This window comes from Oncorhynchus mykiss, chromosome 30 (assembly GCF_013265735.2).
Source record: "Oncorhynchus mykiss isolate Arlee chromosome 30, USDA_OmykA_1.1, whole genome shotgun sequence".
Classification (NCBI taxonomy): Eukaryota; Metazoa; Chordata; class Actinopteri; order Salmoniformes; family Salmonidae; genus Oncorhynchus; species Oncorhynchus mykiss.
In genome coordinates, this window is record NC_050570.1 from 35,493,075 (window position 1) to 35,517,279 (window position 24,205).

The 24,205-nt window shown below is 44.6% G+C and overlaps 2 protein-coding genes across 6 annotated transcripts; both read right to left on the reverse strand.

The window, feature by feature from the left end:
• Positions 1-879: 879 nt before the first annotated feature.
• Positions 880-7,664, reverse strand: irf4l (interferon regulatory factor 4 like). 3 transcript variants are annotated; one of them, XM_021599602.2, is made up of 10 exons: positions 7,572-7,664; positions 6,482-6,726; positions 5,959-6,161; positions 4,883-5,069; positions 4,282-4,364; positions 3,806-3,950; positions 3,432-3,533; positions 2,863-3,243; positions 2,255-2,364; positions 880-1,980 (listed from the first exon to the last, which is right to left on the reverse strand). In XM_021599602.2, exons 3-10 carry the CDS (start codon positions 6,157-6,159, stop codon positions 1,798-1,800), a joined length of 1,392 nt encoding a protein of 463 aa, XP_021455277.1. In that variant the 5' UTR covers positions 6,160-6,161; positions 6,482-6,726; positions 7,572-7,664; the 3' UTR covers positions 880-1,797. The 3 variants fall into 3 exon arrangements, with proteins under 3 accessions (XP_021455277.1, XP_021455276.1, XP_021455274.1); XM_021599601.2 differs by having other exon boundaries at positions 881-1,980; positions 4,282-4,379; positions 6,405-6,726; positions 7,572-7,663; XM_021599599.2 differs by having other exon boundaries at positions 1,097-1,980; positions 4,282-4,379; positions 7,572-7,662.
• Positions 6,914-21,318, reverse strand: LOC110521763 (dual specificity protein phosphatase 22-B-like). 3 transcript variants are annotated; one of them, XM_021599607.2, is made up of 7 exons: positions 20,877-21,318; positions 20,622-20,655; positions 18,820-18,902; positions 8,596-8,645; positions 8,340-8,414; positions 8,081-8,252; positions 6,914-7,814 (listed from the first exon to the last, which is right to left on the reverse strand). In XM_021599607.2, exons 1-7 carry the CDS (start codon positions 20,895-20,897, stop codon positions 7,662-7,664), a joined length of 588 nt encoding a protein of 195 aa, XP_021455282.1. In that variant the 5' UTR covers positions 20,898-21,318; the 3' UTR covers positions 6,914-7,661. The 3 variants fall into 3 exon arrangements, with proteins under 3 accessions (XP_021455282.1, XP_021455280.1, XP_036824954.1); XM_021599605.2 differs by having other exon boundaries at positions 8,340-8,456; XM_036969059.1 differs by lacking the exon at positions 8,340-8,414.
• Between the last annotated feature and the right edge of the window lie 2,887 nt (positions 21,319-24,205).

Genomic DNA, 24,205 nt, shown 5'->3' on the forward strand with positions numbered 1-24,205 from the left:
GGGGGGTGGTCGGTTTTGGGGACATTTGAAAAAGAGATTTCGTCCTGCTTAAAATGTTGAATAAGTAAATGTTCTTATCGACGAAACAAACCCAAAAACGTGCCAATGTTCTTATTGCCACTATCGACTGTTTCAGACAAGTCAAACCTCAATTTTCTTAATGTAGGCTACATTATCAGCAGCAGCAGCCCATTTTTTTCTAAGGCCAGGCAGGGGGAAAAGTCATTTAGACAGGGTGTTTTGATTGTCTGTTCTAAACTTAGCTCTGTCTCTGTCCACCCACGGATTCATTCACAACAGCAGTAGGTTCAAAGCCCTCGGGTCTCATCCTTCTTCCACCGGTAGACTGTTTACAGCAATAGAGAGGTGAGGAGGGGAGTTTTACACCACACTTCTGTTCCATCCGGGACGCCGCAGGTCGAGAGGACCAGGCCTATCAATCAAAACATGTTTACATTGATCTCATTCTCTGAAATAGGTGATATTGACACTGGCAGTAGGTAGAGGGATTTTTGTATGTAGATGGTGGAGTGGAAAGTGTCAGGCAAACCAGTTGGTTATCTGTGTTGATTATTATCAAAAATCTGTTATTTTGCCATTGTATGTTTTCTCATTTATTTAAGTTGGCTGCATGTGTGCACATTTTTCTGTGTGATTACATTGACAGCCATTTCTCCTCCATAAGGTATTACAATGTGGTATCAAGTGGCGTCATCAGCCTTGTTTACCTTATCAGACCGTGGAGAAGTAACCACACAGATGTGTCACTCATTCTGGGGTTTTCACTATTCTTCCATGGAAGTTAAAATGTTGTTTGGCATGTCAAAGGCACCCCAGGAAACAGTTCTAAACCCTCTTCAGTTCTAATGCCTCTCTGGGGCGGAAAGAGTGGCCGACCTCTTCCTCCTCCCCTGGTGATGTCATCACCCATTGTTTATGACCGCGTTCTCCTGCGAGTGTGTTTGATTAACCAGCATCATCCTGCATCTGAACCAGGCTTCCTGTACACACACAAAGGATGTCACTTCTCACAAATCCCTTATCTAACACGAGCCCTCTTTCTATTCATTTGATGTGTGTCTCAAAACATGCAAAGTTTTTTTGCTTAAAACATTTTAATTATTCCATTACAAAACATTCCCCAGTGTATGACACAGTGAGCCAATCCAAAGGTTCGGCATGCTAGTACGTGTTTCAGTGTGATCAAATCTCAGTGGTAGTCTTTGGTCATCTCTGAACTGCAGTATTTATGATTGAGGAAATGTGATGCTATACACTAGAAGTAACAGGGCAAATGTATTTACAGAAGAAAGCATGTCAACATCAGCATGGCCATACTACACACGATCATACAATAAAATGCAGATACAAAAACACACACACAAACGACTCTAGAGCATGTCGATACAATCACTACAGCTGTCAGTTCTGTTGTCACAAAGTGGACCTTGCAAAACGGCGGTCAAGTTTGAGTCTTTAAGGCCAAAGGATGGCTCCCTGAGAGTAGGTGAAATACAGTTTGATCCATAAGAATTTGGGGTGTTGACTCCCTTACAACACACATCTACAGCATACAACTATCTGTTAGCCTCTTCAGTGGTCCCAGTGTACGTTCCCCCATGGCCTGGTTAAGTTCAGTTTGGCTTGGATGGGCATAGTTCTACTTCAGCTTTGATGGAAATGTGTGATCCAGAGTACAGTGTGACAACTCTTTCCTCGGCTCCCCAGGCTCTCCCTCTCTTCTCCTCTCCCCATGTCCTGCACCGCAGTCTGACTGATCAGAGATGGTCAGATTAGTCAGTCCTGCAGGGTGTTGCTATGGTGATGTGTGATGACCCTCTGGTAGTCCTCGGTTATGGAAGGGGTCATGCTGTGTTCCGTGACCCCAGGGAGAGGGAGGTCGTAGCTGCGGTAGTAGTGTCCGCTGGACTGCTGATGCTGGGTGTAGTACAGCAGCTGCCTGGCAAACATGGGTTCCACCTGCAGGAGTGGATGGGAACAGCAGGGATTACTACTGGTGTCACAGAGGTGGTGGTGGTAAGCGGGTTAGGTGGTGAGATAGAAGGGGGACTGTACTGTAAGTGCTATGTATGAGTGTGGGTGTTACAAGGAATCAAACTGATATTTTGTGAGAGACAGATGGAGGTTACGGGGTATATAGAGGGTCAGGATTAGTTGATGGGGTGTGAGTAAAGTAGAGAGGGGCATTGAAGACCGGTAGAGGTCATGTTGATGTTAGGGGATGGTTCTATACCTGTACAGTGAGGGTCCTCTGTCTCTGGGGATCCAGACACTCGTCTCCGAAGCTCAGCAGCACCTGGAGACGTGGAGGGGGCCGACAGTGGAGGGCATAGCCCTGCAACTCTGGTAGACAGAGAAATAAAGGTTAATAGGGTCTAGATGGTCAGGTTAGGTACAGAGGAGTGGCATGGAGAGGGGCGACTGGAGGGAATAACCCTGCAGGTCTGAGATAGCGGAGGGGGGGAGGAGAGAGAGAGGGGTGGTAGAGAATTTATTAATTTTGACCAATGTGAATTCCTATGAACTGGTGTGGTGGTTACTTTAGAGGTCATGTGACTGGGTGGAAAGTCCTGTGTCTATATGCAAATTAACCCAATCAGGCTGAACACATCTGTGGTAGGGCAAGGTGGGCGGGGATGAGGTCACATGACTGTATAATGTCCTATTCTTAAAAGTGTGTGGTGGGGAGTATGGAGGCAAGCTCAACATAATATTTACAGGAAAGGAGGACGTGTCTGCTTCCTGTCCACGACAAGGAAACGGCATGACAACTGCGGTTTAGTTTGCCAGTGAATGAGATGTGTGTGCGTGTGCGACTGCCTGCAGTTTACGTTAACTTACCTGTGAGGTAGTCCTGTGTGTGCAGTAGTTTACAGGTGTGTTCTCTCTCCAGCTTGTTGGGTTTGTCTACATAGGATGATAACCCTCCCTCCCAGAACACTCTCTCCTGGCACAGCCGCCGGGCGTAGAGGCCATCTGGGGCCATCCACAGTAGCACGCCCCTCTCCAGGGGACAACTAGGGGGGCTAGGAGGACACTCCTCCCCCCTCCCCAGGGCTGGGAGGCTGTCCAGGGGTAGGGGCACCAGGTCTGGACCCACAGTGGGGGAATAAAGCTTTTCGTCTGGGGAGCAGGGAGCGATGCGACAGCCTTCTGGACTGGAGGTGGTCACCTCCCTCCACAGAGAGTCCCGGTAAAACACTGACACATGTAACCGCATATCTGGGGTGGAGGAAGGAGTACAGGTAAGAGAAACAGCATAAAAATCAGAGTATTTAGCTAACTCTTGGAATACAGTATAAATTTGCCTTAAGTATAATGCGCAATTACGTGGACTAAAATCTAAATTATAATTTGTAAGTCAACATTGAAGTAAATAAGCGTGTGTGTGTGTGTGTGTGTGTGTGTACCTGAGAGTGCCTCTGCTGATCTCATGCTGGTGTCCAGTGTGAAGGGGGAGGGCTGGGCGTCAGTAGCGCTGTAGGTGTAGAAGGACCCTGTGATCTGGTACCCTGCAAACACAGAGAGACAGGACCTGAATAAAGGCACGTATTCCAACACACCAGAAAAGCATACACGCAAACATCATGAGCCTGAATTGACGATCAAACATTGAGGTCAATGGAAGACTTACGCAAAAAAAGTGAGTTATTTGAGCAGATGTCAAGTTAGGGTTTAGGCCCATGAGAGCCCTTTGCATAACTACAGATACATAACAGCTGCATAGCCTACATTAGATTCTATCACACAAGTAAAAATATATATGCTGTGGTATTAGGCCTACCGTTGTCCATGCTGGGCCCCTGGGCCCAGGATAGGCTGCGTGAGGGGTAGGGGCACTGGGCATAGGGCAGCTCAGGAAGAGAGGCCTGCTCTGGAAGATAGTCCTTCATCCAACCTCTCTCTGTACTGGGCATGTACCCAGGCATCTATAGAGAAAGAGATACCTGTCAGTCAAACAATCACCTCTACACACGGGACCAACTATGATTCAGAATATGAATGGAAGAGGAAGTATCACTAAGACTGGGCTCATGTGATATTGTGCGCTAATCACTCAATGTGCGTACTAGTGTGTCTGTGTGAGTTCATGGGGTGGGTTCTGAGTCCCTCGTCATGTGATGTTGATGACACACTCGCCAATCCATGCAGCTGTTCCCTTCACTCTCTCACTCACTAACACACATACAGACACACACGTAAACACACGCCACAAACAAAACCTCTAAGAGGTGAGAGTTTACAGACTACCATAATTACCTGTGTCTGCAGGGCGGGGTAGGAGGGTAGCATGGGGTAACTCAGAGGACTCAGGGGGCTGCCACCATCCTCCTGTTTGGATCCTGATAGCAAGAAATCTGTTACATAGGAGTAATAATTTAAACACACGCCACATGAGTAATCACACAGACATTCAACGGCACTCTTAAATTATGAGAGGGTAGATAGTAGTTTGTAATTACACATGAATAATCAAGACTTTATCATAAAAGTTCATAATGAATATGAAATATCAGAGAAAGCAAATGGATGCCAAAGTCAGGCTGCCAAAGTCTTGCGGTTTGGCAGCCTGATTTTCCAGTATACTGAAATGTTTCTATTGTTTCTATTATTTGCACATAAGTCACTGGCCCCTATCAAAACCTGCTGGGGCATTCAGTGCATGGGTGCCATCTGTGTTTCCTTCTGATAGTAGTGCATATAATAAAAACATACATATATGGAAGCTGATTCAATAACTTTTTCTATAGGTTTTTCCACAAATTTCATCATTTGAATTCATTATAAACTGCAACGTAAAATTGCAGCATGAATCCTAGGCCACTATATTTAAAGTAAATGCAAAAAATATTAAACTGACGCTTCTTGGCGCACTCCGGGATGATCCGGTAGACTTTGTATGGGTCTGAGATGTCCAGCTGACTTCGCTGCACGAGCTCCTCGAAGTCGTTACTTTTGTTGAGCGCGCACCGCAGGCGAGTCTTCCACGTTGGCGGGTCCAGTTTGTCGATGCCCTCCCGAAACTTGCCTTTAAACAGCGCCCAAGCCTGCAGAAAAGTCGCATAAAACGGAGTCGTCAGACACGGGTAATGAATCACCGGTGCAGTTGTGCATAAATTGGTAAATCCTATGCGTAATGGATTTGGCACCTCAACCTAACCAAAGCTTAGTTGAAGTTAGTAGTTGTAGCAGTAGCTTTTATTAGTGGAAGGCCTAGTAGTTGTAAAACAATTTTTTATGGTGTTAATTAAAGTTTTGTATTATTATTATTATTATTTCATTGTTATTATTACAAGACAGTAGTTGCTATATTATTCTTGTTACTAAGTATTTAAAATATATATTTATATTTGGACACTTGAAAACGAGATGCTACCGCAACAGCTAAGTCTGTTATCTAACCTAGTCACTTTACCCCTACCCTTTGTACATCGCTACCTCAATTACCCCGTACCTCTGCACATCGCCTCGGTACTGGTACTTCCTGTAAATAGGCATGTTATTTTTACTCGTTATTGTTATTCACTGTGCATTTTTTCCTCGTGTCACTATTTCATTTTTTTTATTTTTGTTATCTTTATTTTTAACTCTTGTGTTGTTGGGAAATCACCCATAAGTAAGCATTTCACTGTTCATCTACACCTGTTGTTTACGAAGCATGTTACAAATAACATTTGATTTGATTCAAGTTATTTTATCCTGCACAAATTTCAAATAAATAAAAAGCACCTACTTAACTCATCACTAGTCTAATTGTACTGTGTGTAGCTCCTTGTGTGGCTCAAATGTATGAACTCAGTACTGTAAGTAGCTCTGAAGAAGAGTGTCTGCTAAAATATTAAAATGTAATAGCCTACACATCTCTCGCACATGCAGTGCTTAAATGCAGAATGTTGGAGACATTCATTTGAGGCCCCGTACCATACAGTAGCCTACCTTGAAGAGAGCGGCATCCTCGTCCCGGTTGTAGTCCTGCTTGCCCGCGTGCTTCCATGGTATCCTGAAGATGCTCTTTTCTTCGTTCTCCCAGACCAGGCCCTGGTACTTCCCGGTATCCACCTGCTCGATTAGCCACGAGCGGAGCTTTCCGTTCCCACAGCTCACCGTAGACATCCCGTAGTCCGACTCAGGGTTCATCTCTAGCCAAGAGACAGGTGAATGGTCAGGACAGTATAGGCAATATTGGTAAATATTATAGGGACTAAGATATTTAGACTACAAATTATCCATAACACATGAATTTGCCTAAAAATATCTGCGAAAATGTTATTGCTGGAGTTTTTTTGTGACAAATTGCTTGCGTATACTAAAACTGCATACCAATTATGTAAATTGTATTCAAATAATTTAAGAATAGGCTACATTCACTTTTGAACACTTACTTGCATGTAAACGTATTTTTTTTGCTGCAGGTAGCCTATAGATTTGAGCGGGAGCAGAGCAAATGTCCTTGACTTACCGCTGAAACTCGAAACCCCTTTGAGTTTTGAAATCAATCAGTCTTGAAAGATCATAATGCAGCGTGACAACTCAACTTAAATCAGTTGTAGATGGGGGCGGGGCGAAATGAAGTCGAGCGTGGATGCTGGGCTTTTCGTGTCTGTGAACCTTCATGCTGCGCATGCCTCCCGTAAACGGCAGGGGAAACCCTCGCGAACGTCAGTCGCAGAAAAAGACACCCGCAGCGCTGGAAAGTGGAGCAATCTGTTCACCAGTCGAGAGCAAAGCAATTCTTTGAAATTGTATAAACCAATGATATAGGCTAATTCTACATCCTGTCACGGAAAGCCTAAACCTATATTATTTTCATGATAAAATCTGTCTCCAGTAGGCTATAGATGTGGGCTATAAATCGAATTCCAACTTTCAAATAAAGACCCAACAAACTTAATCAGAGACCAATTTTTTAATAAGTAACCTATGTAATCATTATAATTCCTAAAGTCATAGGCTAATTATCATTGTGATAAAGAAGATTGCCTAGTGGGGATAACATGAAAATGTGTCTGTGCTTGGTGATATTGCCTAAGTTTAACCACCTCTATATGCATGGAAACAGTAGACACATTTTAAGTACTTTTTTATAATCCATGGTCAAGAATAATCAATCAAAATCTCTGTCGGTCTACAAAGATACAGTGCTACGTTTCACATAACTTTTAGGCCTATGAATATACAGAGATGTATTCCTTGTAATAGGCTAAACACAAAGCACACACACACACAAACCCACACACGCCACACTCAGAGGGGGAGGGAGTGTGTATGGACAGGAGTGGGGGAGATTATAGAAGTTATAGGTTTACTCTCTCTCTCTCACTCTCTCTCTGTGTGTGTAATGTAGGCTTGTAATGTATATTTCCTGAGCGTTCAGATTGACTGCTCTTGCATGTTGCTGTGACTGTTAAGGGAGAGCAAGAACCCAGTCGCACACAGGGACCACTGAGAAATCCCCCTCATGACCTGTACCTGTACATTTTTTTGTAATCAACATTTTCCAGTTGGTCTAACCTACAGTTGGTTGAACTGAATAAGAAACTCAGTCCCACCTATATATATTGAAGTCAAACGGTGATTGGCTGGGCATTGGGTGAGTGACAGCTGTCTGGCGTGGGCTGAGCAGGCAGGAGACCATGGGGTCATGTGTTGCTGGTGGCTAGCTGAGCCGCCGTTGCCGTGGCCGTTGCTATGGACTCACTGATGGCCTGAGACTTCTGCCACAGAAGGGCTCTGATCTCCTCTTCATCATTAAAATGGTTCTCCTTATACCTGTCCTTAAACCATTCCCTATACTGAGGACAGAGAAGGAGACCGGAGAGAGTGTCAGAAGAGTGGGAGAGTTGAGAGGAGGAGAGAGTCAAGAGAGGGAAAGATGAGAGGGAGCAGAAAAAGAGATTGATTGAGAGAAGACCCAGGAGAGAGTAGAGAACTTGTGTGATAGCGATTGTGAGAGAAAGATAAATAGATAAGAGGAGGAGAGAGAGAGAAAGAGAGAGCGAGAGAGGGGCAATACTCAGTGGGTTAAGAAGAGAGAGAGCGAAAGAAGACTGTCACTGACCTGTGCCAACTCTAGATTCTCAAAGTCCTCTAGCTGCCTTAAGAACCCCACGTTAGGTCCAGCACACGGCCGTACCACCCTCACCGCAGCTAACGACTCCACCCAGCCCCGCCCAGTAACTGTCATGATGTAAACCACCACCAACGTAACGCTACGAGACACACCTGCAACACTGGGAACACATCAGTCAATCAATTACAAAAATTAGAATTTCATCGATACATTCAATCAAATATCAGTACATAAAAAAAAATCTCACCAGTGGACCAGGCAGCCTTTCCCTTTGAGTCTGGACTCGTGGATGAAAATGATGCTGTCCTTAAAAAACGGGGTCCTGAAGACAGATATAAAGCTTGGACTAGGGCTGCAGTTTGAGCTAATAAACGAACATTTAGGGGATATAAAGTCACGTGGCGTTCTTCATTTGTTAATTAACCACGCACACGCGCGCACACACACCAGAGCACCTGGCGCGTACACACACATCACACGTGCACGCAAACACAGACACTTACAGGTTTTGTTTGGAGGCATCCGCAGCAGGGATGCAGAGGTATTTCATCTCCTGTGGAAGAGGACAACTGGAGCTGAACAACAAGTCAACAACATGTAAAACTTTGACATACCCAATTGGGCATTTGACATGATGCATTTGGGTCTATAAACACTGTGTCGTAATGCAGTATGCCAACGTACTATATCTAGTGATGAGGCTCTTTTATCACTTCAGTTTGAACTCTGTGGTGTTGGGGTCTTCTGCTCTCTTCCTCTTTCAGGTCCTAACAAGGGACAAACCCCATGCAGTAGCGCATCATGACAATACAGGTTTACTCTCTCTCTCTCTCTATGTGTGTGTGTGTGTGGTGAATGTGCACCTGACAGCTGATGGTGAACCATGGCCTCAGCGGGCAGAAACGAACCGTCACGTTATGACTGCGCCTCGGCAAGGAAAGAACCTCTGCGATATAGAGAGCCACTGTTATGGTGAGTGAATGAGGACCCAAAAGCGAACTAACTTAAACAGAGCTTCTTTAATAACCAAACATAGGTAGGCTCAGATAGACCGGCAGATTCCGACAGGACAGGACAAGGTTACAGCAAACATGACGATAGTCTGGCTCAGGCATGAAACACAACAAACAAGAATCCGACAAGGACAGGAACAGAAACAGAGAGAGATATAGGGACCTAATCAGAGGGAAAAAGGGAACAGGTGGGAAACGGGGTGAATGGGTAGTTAGAGGAGACAAGGAACAGCTGGGGGAAAGCGGGGGAGAAAAGGTAACCTAACAACGACCAGCAGAGGGAGACAGGGTGAAGGGAAAGGACAGAGACAAGACACAACATGACAGTACATGACAGTACCCCCCCACTCACCGAGCGCCTCCTGGCGCACTCGAGGAGGAAACCTGGCGGCAACGGAGGAAATCCTCGATCAGCGCACGGTCCAGCACGTCCCGAGAGGGAACCCAACTCCTCTCCTCAGGACCGTACCCCTCCCAATCTACGAGGTACTGGTGACCACGGCCCCGAGGACGCATGTCCAAAATTCTACGGACCCTGTAGATGGGTGCGCCCTCGACAAGGATGGGGGGGGGGGGGGGGGGAAGACGAGCGGGGGCGCGAAGGACGGGCTTGATGCAGGAGACATGGAAGACCGGGTGGACGCGACGAAGGTATCGCGGAAGAAGAAGTCGAACTGCGACAGGATTAATGACCCGAGAAATACGGAACGGACCAATGAACCGCGGGGTCAACTTGCGAGAAGCCGTCTTAAGGGGAAGGTTCTGAGTGGAGAGCCAAACTCTCTGACCGCGACAATATCTAGGACTCTTAGTTCTACGCTTATTAGCAGCCCTCACAGTCTGCGTCCTATAACGGCAAAGTGCAGACCTGACCCTCTTCCAGGTGCGCTCGCAACGTTGGACAAAAGCCTGAGCGGAGGGGACGCTGGACTCGGCGAACTGAGATGAGAACAGCGGAGGCTGGTACCCGAGGCTACTCTGAAAAGGAGATAGCCCGGTCGCAGACGAAGGAAGCGAGTTGTGGGCGTATTCTGCCCAGGGGAGCTGTTCTGACTAAGACGCAGGGTTACGAAAAGAAAGACTGCGTAAGATGCGACCAATAGTCTGATTGGCCCGTTCTGCTTGACCGTTAGACTGGGGGTGAAAGCCGGAAGAGAGACTGACGGAAGCCCCAATCAAACGGCAAAACTCCCTCCAAAATTGAGACGTGAATTGCGGACCTCTGTCCGAAACGACGTCTGACGGAAGGCCATGAATTCTGAAAACATTCTCGATGATGATTTGTGCCGTCTCTTTAGCAGAAGGGAGCTTAGCAAGGGGAATGAAATGAGCCGCCTTAGAGAACCTATCGACAACCGTAAGAATAACAGTCTTCCCCGCTGACGAAGGCAGTCCGGTGACAAAATCTAAGGCGATGTGAGACCACGGTCGAGAGGGAATAGGAAGCGGCCTGAGACGGCCGGCAGGAGGAGAGTTACCGGACTTAGTCTGCGCGCAGACCGAACAAGCAGCCACGAAACGACGCGTGTCATGCTCCCGGGTGGGCCACCAAAAACGCTGGCGAATGGAAGCAAGCGTACCCCGAACGCCAGGGTGGCCGGCTAACTTGGCAGAGTGAGCCCACTGAAGAACGGCCAGACGAGTAGGAACGGGAACGAAAAGAAGGTTCCTAGGACAAGCGCGCGGCGACGGAGTGTGAGTGAGCGCTTGTTTTACCTGCCTCTCAATTCCCCAGACAGTCAACCCGACAACACGCCCCTCAGGGAGAATCCCCTCGGGGTCAGTGGAGGCTACTGAAGAACTGAAGAGACGAGACAAAGCATCAGGCTTGGTGTTCTTAGAGCCCGGACGATAAGAAATCACGAACTCGAAACGAGCGAAAAACAGCGCCCAACGCGCCTGACGCGCATTAAGTCGTTTGGCAGAACGGATGTACTCAAGGTTCCTATGGTCAGTCCAAACGACAAAAGGAACGGTCGCCCCCTCCAACCACTGTCGCCATTCGCCTAGGGCTAACCGGATGGCGAGCAGTTCGCGGTTACCCACATCATAGTTACGTTCCGACGGCGACAGGCGATGAGAAAAATACGCGCATGGGTGGACCTTGTCGTCAGAGAGGGAGCGCTGAGAAAGGATGGCTCCCACGCCCACCTCTGACGCGTCAACCTCGACAACGAACTGTCTAGAGACGTCAGGTGTAACAAGGATAGGAGCGGATGTAAAACGATTCTTGAGGAGATCAAAAGCTCCCTGGGCGGAAACGGACCACTTAAAGCACGTCTTGACAGAAGTAAGGGCTGTGAGAGGAGCTGCCACCTGACCGAAATTACGGATGAAACGACGATAGAAGTTCGCGAAGCCGAGAAAGCGCTGCAGCTCGACGCGTGACTTAGGGACGGGCCAATCAATGACAGCTTGGACCTTAGCGGGATCCATCTTAATGCCTTCAGCGGAAATAACAGAACCGAGAAATGTGACGGAGGAGTTATGAAAAGAGCACTTCTCAGCCTTCACAAAAAGACAATTCTCTAAAAGGCGCTGGAGGACACGTCGAACGTGCTGAACATGAATCTGGAGTGACGGTGAAAAAATCAGAATATCGTCAAGGTAAACGAAAACAAAGATGTTCAGCATGTCTCTCAGGACATCATTGACTAATGCCTGAAAGACAGCTGGAGCGTTAGCGAGGCCGAAAGGAAGAACCCGGTATTCAAAGTGCCCTAACGGAGTGTTAAACGCCGTCTTCCACTCGTCCCCCTCCCTGATGCGCACGAGATGGTAAGCGTTACGAAGGTCCAACTTAGTGAAAAACCTGGCTCCCTGCAGGATCTCGAAGGCTGAAGACATAAGAGGAAGCGGATAACGATTCTTCACTGTTATGTCATTCAGCCCTCGATAATCTATGCAGGGGCGCAGAGACCCGTCCTTCTTCTTGACAAAAAAAAAACCCTGCTCCGGCGGGAGAGGAGGAGGGGACTATGGTACCGGCGTCAAGAGCTACAGACAAATAATCTTCGAGAGCCTTACGTTCGGGAGCCAACAGAGAGTATAGTCTACCCCGGGGGGGGGGGGTGGTTCCCGGAAGGAGATCAATACTACAATCATATGACCGGTGTGGAGGAAGAGAGGTGGCCCTGGACCGACTGAACACCGTGCGCAGATCGTGATATTCCTCCGGCACCCCTGTCAAATCACCAGGCTCCTCCTGTGAAGAAGAGACAGAGGAAACAGGAGGGATAGCAGACATTAAACATTTCACATGACAAGAGACGTTCCAGGAGAGGATAGAATTACTAGACCAATTAATGGAAGGATTATGACAAACTAGCCAGGGATGGCCCAAAACAACAGGTGTAAAAGGTGAACGAAAAATTAAAAAAGAAATGGTTTCACTTTGATTACCAGAAACAGTGAGGGTTAAAGGTAGCGTCTCACGCTGAATCCTGGGGAGAGGACTACCATCCAGGGCGAACAAGGCCGTGGGCTCCTTTAACTGTCTGAGAGGAATGTCATGTTCCCGAGCCCAGGTCTCGTCCATAAAACAGCCCTCCGCCCCAGAGTCTATTAAGGCACTGCAGGAAGCTGACGAACCGGTCCAGCGTAGATGGACCGACAAGGTAGTGCAGGATCTTGAAGGAGAGACAGGAGTAGTAGCGCTCACCAGTAGCCCTCCGCTTACTGACGAGCTCTGGCCTTTTACTGGACATGAAGTGACAAAATGACCAGCGGAACCGCAATAGAGACAGAGGCGGTTGGTGATTCTCCGTTCCCTCTCCTTAGTCGAGATGCGGATACCTCCCAGCTGCATGGGCTCAGCACCCGAGCCGGCAGAGGAAGATGGTAGTGATGCGGAGAGGGAGGCGACGGAGAGCGCGAGCTCCTTTCCACGAGCTCGGTGACGAAGATCAACCCGTCGCTCAATGCGAATAGCGAGTTCAATCAAGGAATCCACGCTGGAAGGAACCTCCCGGGAGAGAATCTCATCCTTTACCTCTGCGCGGAAACCCTCCAGAAGACGAGCGAGCAAGGCCGGCTCGTTCCAGCCACTGGAGACAGCAAGAGTGCGAAACTCAATAGAGTAGTCTGTTATGGATCGATTGCCTTGACATAGGGAAGACAGGGCCCTGGAAGCCTCCTCCCCAAAAACAGATCGATCAAAAACCCGTATCATCTCCTCCTTAAAGTCTTGATACTGGTTAGTACACTCAGCCCTTGCCTCCCAGATTGCCGTGCCCCACTCACGAGCCCGTCCAATAAGGAGAGATATGACGTAGGCGACACGAGCAGTGCTCCTGGAGTAAGTGTTGGGCTGGAGAGAAAACACAATATCACACTGGGTGAGGAACGAGCGGCATTCAGTGGGCTCCCCAGAGTAACACGGCGGGTTATTGATTCTGGGCTCCGGAGATTCGAAAGCCCTGGAAGTGGCCGGTGGATCGAGGCGGAGATGGTGAACCTGTTCTGTGAGGTTGGAGACTTGGGTGGCCAGGGTCTCAACGGCATGTCGAGCAGCAGACACTTCCTGCTCGTGTCTGCCTAGCATCGCTCCCTGGATCCCGACGGCTGAGTGGAGAGGATCCGAAGTCGCTGGGTCCATTCTTGGTCGGATTCTTCTGTTATGGTGAGTGAATGAGGACCCAAAAGCGAACTAACTTAAACAGAGCTTCTTTAATAACCAAACATAGGTAGGCTCAGATAGACCGGCAGATTCCGACAGGACAGGACAAGGTTACAGCAAACATGACGATAGTCTGGCTCAGGCATGAAACACAACAAACAAGAATCCGACAAGGACAGGAACAGAAACAGAGAGAGATATAGGGACCTAATCAGAGGGAAAAAGGGAACAGGTGGGAAACGGGGTGAATGGGTAGTTAGAGGAGACAAGGAACAGCTGGGGGAAAGCGGGGGAGAAAAGGTAACCTAACAACGACCAGCAGAGGGAGACAGGGTGAAGGGAAAGGACAGAGACAAGACACAACATGACAGTACATGACAGCCACGGTAGTCCTCCAACTGGACAGGTCAGACAGACAGCCGCCCGATAGACAGTAGAACACAGGTGGGAGCAGTCCCAAAACTCATTTCGACTTGATATTTTTTAATAAACTCATCTCAACTGGTCACCCAAACAATGAGTCATCACAATCAGCATAGCTACCCACAACACAACACTGTCAAGATCAATAATCATCATAGCAATTAGTCATGACCACAATTTACCACACAACTCTAACCAAAACTGTGTGCAACGAATTAGATTTAGAAAAATACACCGCAATTAATACATAGAATACTAATCCTGAGAAGCATTACCAATTTCTGCTAAAATTGCCCATGTCAACTTCACCAGGTTGTTAACTAACCTCTTCCCTCTCCAAAACTACAGAGCTATCTTTGCAGTAATCAATCAGTATAACCACACAAGTTGACTGTTGGGTATGCAAATTGACCCTCCATCTGGCTTGCCATTAGTCTGCAAAGAGCTGAGTCATAGAGGCTTTCTAAACAGTTGATCAGCTGATTTACAGGTAGAATGATAACGCATTCTCTAGTAGTGTGACGACTCGCCGATGCGTTTCAGCTGCATGGCCTTCGACAGGGAGTACTCCCTGGTCTCCCTGAAACTTTGTTTCCATTGAACATGCCATACGAATAAAGGCATTTTAGTTAGTTATATGAAGAGTGCCTTGGTCGTCCTTTCTTTTTGATAACCAATTCACCCCTTTTATCAAAGAGCACCTTCTGTCTACCAAAATCTACTATTGTGTATCTTAATACTGTTTTAGAAGTTGCCATTCTCTCTCCAGCATAATAATAGTGAAAGCACACTACTGTATGCACAACAACTAACTGAGATGCTGTCACAGACTGATAAAGTGTAAAGAGATTGATACATGGTTTCCAGGCTGGCTTTCAATGAGAAAATATTAAAGTTCAGAGACAATAGTTGTGTTTGTACACAAATATGGTGTATTTGGTATTTTATTGCTTTTCAGTGCAACTGAAACAGCTGCAGTCAACAGCACTGAAGGAAAACTAGTAGCTAACCGCACAGCTCATTTTAGCATTCTCAGTTTGAGATTTGTCCTCTCCCCATCTGTACTTATCTCACACAAACACACCTTTCCCACTCTCTCATATAGAAACATATTTGAACATCCGAATGAAGCCCTATCTGAAAACTCAGATAAACATTTAATACAGTCGTGAAGAGGGCACGAGAAAGCCTATTCCCCTTCAGGAAACTAAAAAGATTTGGCACGGGTCCTCAGATCCTCAAAAGAGCAGCAACATTGAGAGCATCCCTGCCTGGTATGGCAACTGCTCGGCCTCTGACCGAAAGGCACTACAGAGAGTAGTGCGTACGGCACAGTACATCACTGGGGCTAAGCTGCCTGCCATCCAGGACCTCTACACCAGGCGGAATCAGAAGAAGGCCCTAAAAACTGTCAAAGACCCCAGCCACCCCAGTCATAGACTGTTCTCTCTACTACCACATGGCGAGCGGTACCGGAGTGCCAAGTCTAGGACCAAAAGGCTTCTCAACAGTTTTTACCCCCAAGCCATGTTGGTAAGTATACCAAGCCATAAGACTCCTGAAGAGGTAATCAAATGGCTATCCAGACTATTTGCATTGTCCCCCCCCCCCCCCCCCCCCCCAACCCCTCTTTTACGCTGCTGCTACTCTCTGTTTATCATATATGCATAGTCACTTTAACTATACATTCATGCACATACTTCCTCAATTAGCCCGACTAAGCTAGCACATTGGCTACCCGGACTATCTGCATTGTGTCCCACCACCCAACCCCTCTTTTACTCTACTGCTACTCTCGATTTATCATATGTGCAGTCACTTTAACTATACCTACATGTACATACTACCTCAACTAGCCTGACTAACCAGTGCCTGTATATAGCCTCGCTACTGTTATTTTTCACTGTCTTTTTACTGTTGTTTTTATTTCTTTACTAATCTATTGTTCACCTAATACCTTTTTTTTACTTAAAAATTGCACAGTTGTTTAGATCCTGCATTTCACTGTAAGGTACCTGTTGTATTTGTTGGACATGACAAATAAAATTTGATTTGATTTGATAGAGTTGCACTTTCATGTAATTATGAATATGCAGGCAGGTCACCCGTGATACAAGTCAGTATTCAACATCCATACATGTTCCAGGATGTCGGGAGATTCTGTGAAAACTGGCCACTAGGGGCAACAGTGAGCACTGTCACCTTCAAGTAGGTTTTGGTTTTGCTAGGGAGTTGTGCATGGGCATAAGTAGTGTTGTTACATTTGATACCGGAGCTCCGAGGCATGCTTCGAAATTGCTAAGCAGCTAACTTCGAAGCAGTGTGCCATTGCGTGTATCAGTTTATCAGAAGTACGTCGTCAATGACGTCCGAAGCATTGTTTGATCACGTGCTTTTTCAAATCATTTGTTGCAAAATGCAAGCTCCCACAGATTTTGCTGTGTTTCCAGTGATTTTTTGTATTTATTCCAAGCTGCTTTCAAACATCGACCTCTAGTGGACACCGTAAATATAGTTCGGGTTTTGTACAAAACATTTCACCTAACCGGTAGTTTAGCAGGTACATAGAGGAGGGAACTAAGGAATATTCGTGAAGGTATGAGTTTGAATCCTGTTAAAGGCACACTATTTTGAAAATTGGTCTTTCTGCACTGTTGTTCAAATTATTTGTTTTATTTAGTGTAGTATAAGCTTCTGTCGTAAGCATCCTAAATCATGCCTTCGATTCAGTTTTTTTAAATAGTGAACTTGAAAGCAAAAAAAGTGTGGTAACTTTACAAGGATTATCCACATGCGTTTCAATGTTTCCTTGCCTTTACTTGCACACTACAAAATAAAGGGGTACAGCCATGTAACAAAGGTTGAAAACAGGAGATCGATACACCCAACTCAACATGAGGTAGTGTCCCGTTAATACTGTGCCAACTCTGTGTGATGACATCACAGGAGGGTAAAGGTCATGGTCAACACCAACATCCATGAATAATAATAATACTATACTGCAGTTAAGTCCACCACCTATTCAGTAGGAATTATTTATATAGTGTCCACTCTATAGCAAAAAGGAAGCATGGTGTAAGATGCAAACCTGGTATTCCAACTGATTATAGGCTACTAAATCTAACAATTTACTGCTCCACCAAGGTGTTATAAAGAACACAACAGAGAAAAAATACCTCTATCTGATAATCACATGATACTATTTATAGCTAACCAGCAGATGTCACTAATGTGCATTACTACCAGATAAAGAGGCTTTGAATAATTTACCGTTTTTTGGCACAATTTGGTGAAAGCGCACAATTTGGTTTCCCATCACTAGGTGTAAGCGTCTTCCTCTGATTTCAAGGTTGCATGTTCCAGTACAGCGAGAGAAAGTTGTTTTTGATATTTTTGTTTTAAGCCTATCCCAAACCTTAACCCTTACATGTACCATTCGAAGTTAATGACGAACCTTAAGAATTATGAGTTTATGCCTAAACTTAACCTTAAACACTTTGAAATTTGACATTTGGAACAACTTCGAAATCTGACGTTTCCGAAACATGGATGATCGTCTCATTCTGACGTGAGACTGTTAAAGCTTGTAGGAATATAAGGTTTCAATAATGTCATCAGAAAAGGCAGAAATCTAACTGCAAAATGATGCATGCATGCCTACATTTTGATTAAAAAAAGTGTAGAATCATTTAAACTCACCAACAACTCCACCTTGAGTTGCATAACATGAGGTACACTCTTTAAAAAAAAGATGCTATCTAGAACCTAAAAGGGTTCTTTGGCTGTCCCCATAGGATAACCCTTTGAAGAACCCTTTTTGTTTCCAGGTAGAACACTTTCCACATGGTTCTACATGGAACCCAAAATGGTTCTACATGGAACCCAAAAGGCTTCTCCTATGGGGACAGCTGAAGAACCCTTTTGGAACCTTTTTTTCTGAGTGAAGAACCCCATTGTCTTGTGAGTGATACCAGAAGTCTAATACTTTCCATATAACAATTGAAAATGGGGATAGGAAAGTTCGACTTTCAATTCAACTTCAGTTTTCTATTTCAGGAGTCGTAACAGAGAAGTGTGAATTGGTGACATAATGAACATTGTATGAGTATTTGACTCAGTACACAGCAGCAATTACTTATGGGTATTTCTTTCATCCACAACTATCTGAGAACCATTATTATACAGGCATTGAGGCGTAGAACCTTTGACTAGAATACACTGTTTACAAAACACACAGCCGAATCTAGAAAGAACAGAACACTTTCCAACTGTCACAATGTAATGATTATATCAAGTTCAGCCCTTGTATTGCTATTGGTGATATGACTGTGATCAAGTGGGATTAAGTGGGTGTTAGGTATTCAAGATCAAGCATGGCCTCCCAAGGTTATAATATAAGTAGAGTAGGATCAAAAATGATCTATACTTATCGTTCCATTCAACTACTGCAACCAGATATCATTCCATGCTAATATAACAAGGCAGGCAGTAGACTGATTGGTCAGGTTATACTGCTGATTCCAATATCACACAGGTCGTAACTCAAAGGGATGTTTCCCTGGACACAGATAAAGCATAGTCCCGGGCTAATATACAATTTCAATGGAGAATCTCCATCTCCAATCCAGGACTAGGCTTAATCTGTGTCAGGGGTGGGCAAGGCATAGTCTCACCTCTAGAATGGGGGCAGCGGTGTCATGGATGGAAAGGATGTGGGTGATATTGTGCTTCGCCAACAGCTCCTTGTCCCGCGCATCTGAGAATAGAAAACATAATAATATAACATAATATGTCATTTAGGATATGCTTTTATCCAAACCGATTTACAGTACAGCGAGTGTTAACATTTTAAGTTTACTGTATGTACATGATCTCTGCAGGAATCGAACCCACAACCCTGGAGTTGCTAGCGCCACACACTTACCAGCTGATAAAAATCACGTAGGCCCTGTCCTCAAATTACAAAGACCCTAGGCGCCCCTGTCCTAAATAAAGAGTTTTCTGCTCAACAACAACAACCAACTCCCCAAGGATCTCCAAGCAAATAAGCTCTCACAAACAGGTTTTTTCTTCATTTGAACTGAAAGAAAAACCGGAAAACCAGTGTTTCTAAAAGAGCACAAAAGCAAGAAACAGTAAATCTTCTAATCAAATTCAGTCTTTAAAAGGAAGCTAAAGGTTCTCTACTTAGGTCAGATGTGCCAAGGGCATGTTTTCTCACACTGGGTTGGTTTACTGAATGGTGAGGTGATATACATATGGACTAGAAAGGACTGAGGAAATTAGGCCCAAGCCTGATTATGAAATGACGTCCAACCCAAACCATGCACAGTGAATTGATATTGGCTGGTGTAATCTATTATATAATAACAATCATCAAATCAATTATTTAGAGCAATATAGCACACACACACAAACACACATACAGTGGGGTCCGAAATTATTGACACCCTTGATAAAAATGAGCAATAATGGATATATAAAATAAATAACTCAAATGCTGAGCTGTATTGTATGCAAAAAAAATGGAAATTCTGTTATTTTATACTAATACAATTGCTTAGAGAAAGAGATTTTGTTTAACAAGTAATACTTTTTTTCAAAAAGGTAGGGGTAAAAAGTATTGACACCCCACAAAGATTCTAATAAATAATGTAGTTAAATGTTAAGTATTTGGTCCCATATTCATAGCACACAATGACAACATCAAGCGTGTGAATCTCCAAACTTATTGGATGCATTTGTGGTTCAGATAGGTTGTGTTTCAGATGATTTTGTTCCCAATAGAAATGAATGGTAAATAATGTCTTGTGTCATTTTGGAGTCACTTTTATTCTAGATAAGAATATCCTTTGTTTCTACATTACACTTTTACACATACTTCTACATGAATGTGGATGCTACCACGGTCACGGATAATCCTCAATGAACCGTGAATAATACGGAGTGAGAGAGTTACAGAGGGTTAAAGATCATAGCCCCAAGACATGCTATAACCTCTCCCTCTCGCCATTACCAATAACAGGGGAGGTTCGCATGTCTTGGGTGTATGATCTTTGACCCTCTCTCACTCATCATTATTAACGATTAATTCAGGATTATCTGTAATCATGGTAGCATCCACATTCATGTAGAAGTGTTCAGGAACATATTCTATTCCTATTTACAATAAAAGTGACTGAACATTTCACAATACATGATTTACCATTTCTTTCTATTAAAAAAAATCATCTAAAACACAAACAAAATGAACTGCAAATGCCTCTTTTTCATCTTTATCAAGGGTGTCAACAATTCCGGACCCCACTGTATATGCTTAATACACAAGCATACAGTCTTATTAAATAAAGACACCCTCATAACTGTGCTTGAGCGGATCTTTGTAGGGACCTGGAGAACTGAACAGCAGGTGTGGGACACCCACTGCTACACACACACACACACACACACACACACTGTGAGGGAACGACTTTACCTTTGAAGTTTCCCAGATAGAGATCAGGCAGCACCTACATGGTGAAATGCATGTTTATTCTCAAATGATTCTGTATAGCTTATAATAATAAAGAGACGGCTAATTGTGGCCTATGTACTGCAGTCTATCTTTGAGCCATTCTATTTAACTGAATTTCTATAGCTTATCCTTTCTCACAATCAAAAGCAGATGATGGCGTTCCGAGAAAGCGTCGGGACACACACGTGCTCCATTTGACATAATTATTACCGCTACCTTGTTTATTCCATTCCCCATGTCCTGGGAAGAAAGTATCCCTCTGACAGACGCTTCAACCTAATGCTTAAATGTCTTATTCAAAATAGATAGCATAGTAGTCTGAACAGCCTGTTTGAAAAGTAGCCAATGTTTTCGGGATAATTTATCTCCCAGAAGCAGGTAGCTGGTGCCAAGCCCTCTCAACAGGCAGATAGTAGTCTTTCCTTTCGTGTAGTTTTCAGGCCATTCAATCTTCTCCTGTTCCTAACTCGTCATCTATTTAATGAGACCTTGGAAGTTCTCATAGAGTGTGCGTGGCACCGGGTTTGCCCGTTGTGGTTATGGCTGCAGACAGTCGATTAATCTAACTGTTGGTCATTAATAATGACGCAATGTGACCTTAACCCTGCTATGTGACTGTTTTGGTATGTGGCCATCCCGTGGCCACTGCTCTCTGGGGCTAAATATATGTCTCAGTGGAGTGGAGTTAAGATAGACAGAGAGATCCAGGGGGCAGAAGAGGCAAGCCCATAGCCCATACCTACAATAGCCTACATAACCCACAGAGCTCCAACAGAGCCCCAATAATCCATCTCTCAGTTGATCTGAACTTTTAACCGTCTACTCACCACAAAGCAAATTCTCCAGTGCTAAATCAACACTGACCATTTTCAATTTGACACTTGGCCAGTGTCTGTCTATACAAGTCCACACTTCTGAGTGTTAATATTTGTGTTGTGGAGAAAATTACCAGGCTGGATACAGGAGTACAGTTTGGTTTAGAAAAAAACCTCTCGTGCTCTACAGCCCACCCCAATTGTGTGCATGTGCCTTACCGATTAGGTGTCGTAACATAACACTGTCGTAATACATTACCGCTAAGTAACAGCATAGTAACTAATATAAACAGATATACACTACCGGTCAAAAGTTTTAGAACCCCTACTCATTCAAGGGAGGCCATGTAGTGTAGATCACTGATACTACAGTGAGTATTTCTCCTTTGGCAAGATAATCCATCCATCTGACAGGTGTGACATATCAAAAAGCTGATTTAACATCATGATCATTACACAGGTGTATCTTGTACTGGGGACAATAAAAGGCCACTCTAAAATGTGCAGTTGGCATGCTGGGAGCAAGCAATTGGCATGCTGATTGCAAGAATGTCCGCCAAAACTGTTGCCAGAGAATGCAATGTTAATTTCTCTACCATAAGCCACCTCCAATGTCATTTTAAGACCACGTGTAACCACGTCAGCCCAGGACCTCCACATCTGCATGATCGTCATCCTCACATAATAGTATTTTCTTACAAGTCTTTATTGACACATGCTTCTATGTCACATTTACAAAGACATCTGAAGTGGTAACCAATATGTTCAAACATTGATTAACATCAACCTAGACCAATTAAACTGGTATAACACTTTCACTCACATGTGGCCAAAAATAACTAATTCAAAGCCACGCCCCGACCAAGCCATGTCTCCAATATCATTTCCCAGTGTGACTTGCCTTTTTGAGTAATTTGTAGCGTTACCACCCATGACTGCATTTGTTCGTGACAGAGACAAATTTATTCAAATCCAATTTTATTTGTAACTGTAATGCCCTGGTTGTAGTGGAGGAAGAAGTCAGGCGCAGGAAACAGAGAGTTCAGGGTAGTGATACTTTTAATTCACTGCACAGGTGAAACCGATGCCAACCCAAACAAATGCCCCAAAACACGGGGAACTAAACAGTCCAGACAATACACATATACTCGGACAACCGTAACCTACAGTCGTGCACAAATGTACACAGAGAATAATCCCGCACACCCAGTAGGCGGGCCGGCTGGATAATAAAGCCCCACCAATAAACCTAATTAAACACAGGTGTAACTAATAAACAGACAAGGGGAAAAAAAGGATCAGTGGCAGCTAGTAGGCCGGTGACAACGACCGCTGTGCGCCACCCGAACAGGAAGGGGAGCCACCTTCGGTAGGAGTCGTGACAGTAACATGCGCTGAATATAACAGGTGTAGACCTTAATGTGAAATTCTTACTTATAAGCCCTTAACCAACAATGCAGTTTAAAGAAAAATAAGAGTTGAGAAAATATTTACTAAATGAACTAAAGTAAAACAATTACTGAGTAACAATAACATAACAATAACGAGGATATATACAGGGGGTACCAGTACCGAGTCAATGTGCAGGGATACAGGTTAGTCAAGGTAATTGAGGTAATACATAGATAGGGGTAAAATGACTATGCACTTTGTTGAATTTGTTCATTTTCTGTCCTGTGGACTTCACCACATTAGTTCTTACTGTTGTTGAATGTTCTCAGTACAAGTAAAGTGATGTATGACAATACATTACATATATCATGAGGCTTTACTTTGATGTCCAAGATTAACCCTAACACCGTGGAGTTAGGAACCTTCTGGGTTACATGCCGCATAAGGCCAGCAAGTCTGATTATGCTGGTTTACAACATGATGTGTAATTCCTATTGGAATCCAGCCAAAGTTAAGACATCCAACAGTTCTAATTTTCATACACCCACAACCTGCATTCTGAATGTCTATCATTAGGAACTGTAAGGGGTGCGTAACTGGTGGCAGGGAAGTCAGACGCAGGAGAGCAGAACTAGGTAATAGACGGAGCAGTTTAATACAAAACCAACGGCATCAAGAAAATAACAACTTGGGTACAAAAGCCGACTCGCACCAGTCAACATGTGCACAAGCACTTACAAACAAACAATACCACACAAAGATATGGGGGTAACAGAGAGTTAAATACACAACACGTAGGCGATACCGGTGACGTTGAACGCAGAACACTGCCCGAAGAAGGAGAGGACCTGAATTCGGTCGGTAGAAGTCGTGACAGGGCCATTGATAAAGAAGACTACCTAAACCATTTAAACTAGAACAACCATTTCAGTAACAGGTGCAATAAATCTAACTAACTGATTGAATTAGTTTAGAAAAATGTATGTTATTTATCTTTGTGTAACATAAGATCAATCAATCAATCAATGTACATGCAAAAACACAAATATTAAAAACAATCCTAAACATTCTAGCTGCAGTAGAGCATGCTGGGAATTATGATAATGATGGTGAAACAATGTGATTTTCATGGCCACAGAGTAAAACTGACCCAATCACACCCTCACACTCAACACTGATTATTAACATCAACACTGGGGTAATTTTACACAACTGTTGTTAATTTCACTGTTAGATAGTTCATTTAAATCCTGAATCAACACGGGCACAAAAAAATCTACACTAGGTAACACAGGCCAATTTGCTGTGCAGATACATGCATTTGCAGTAGGTGTACAG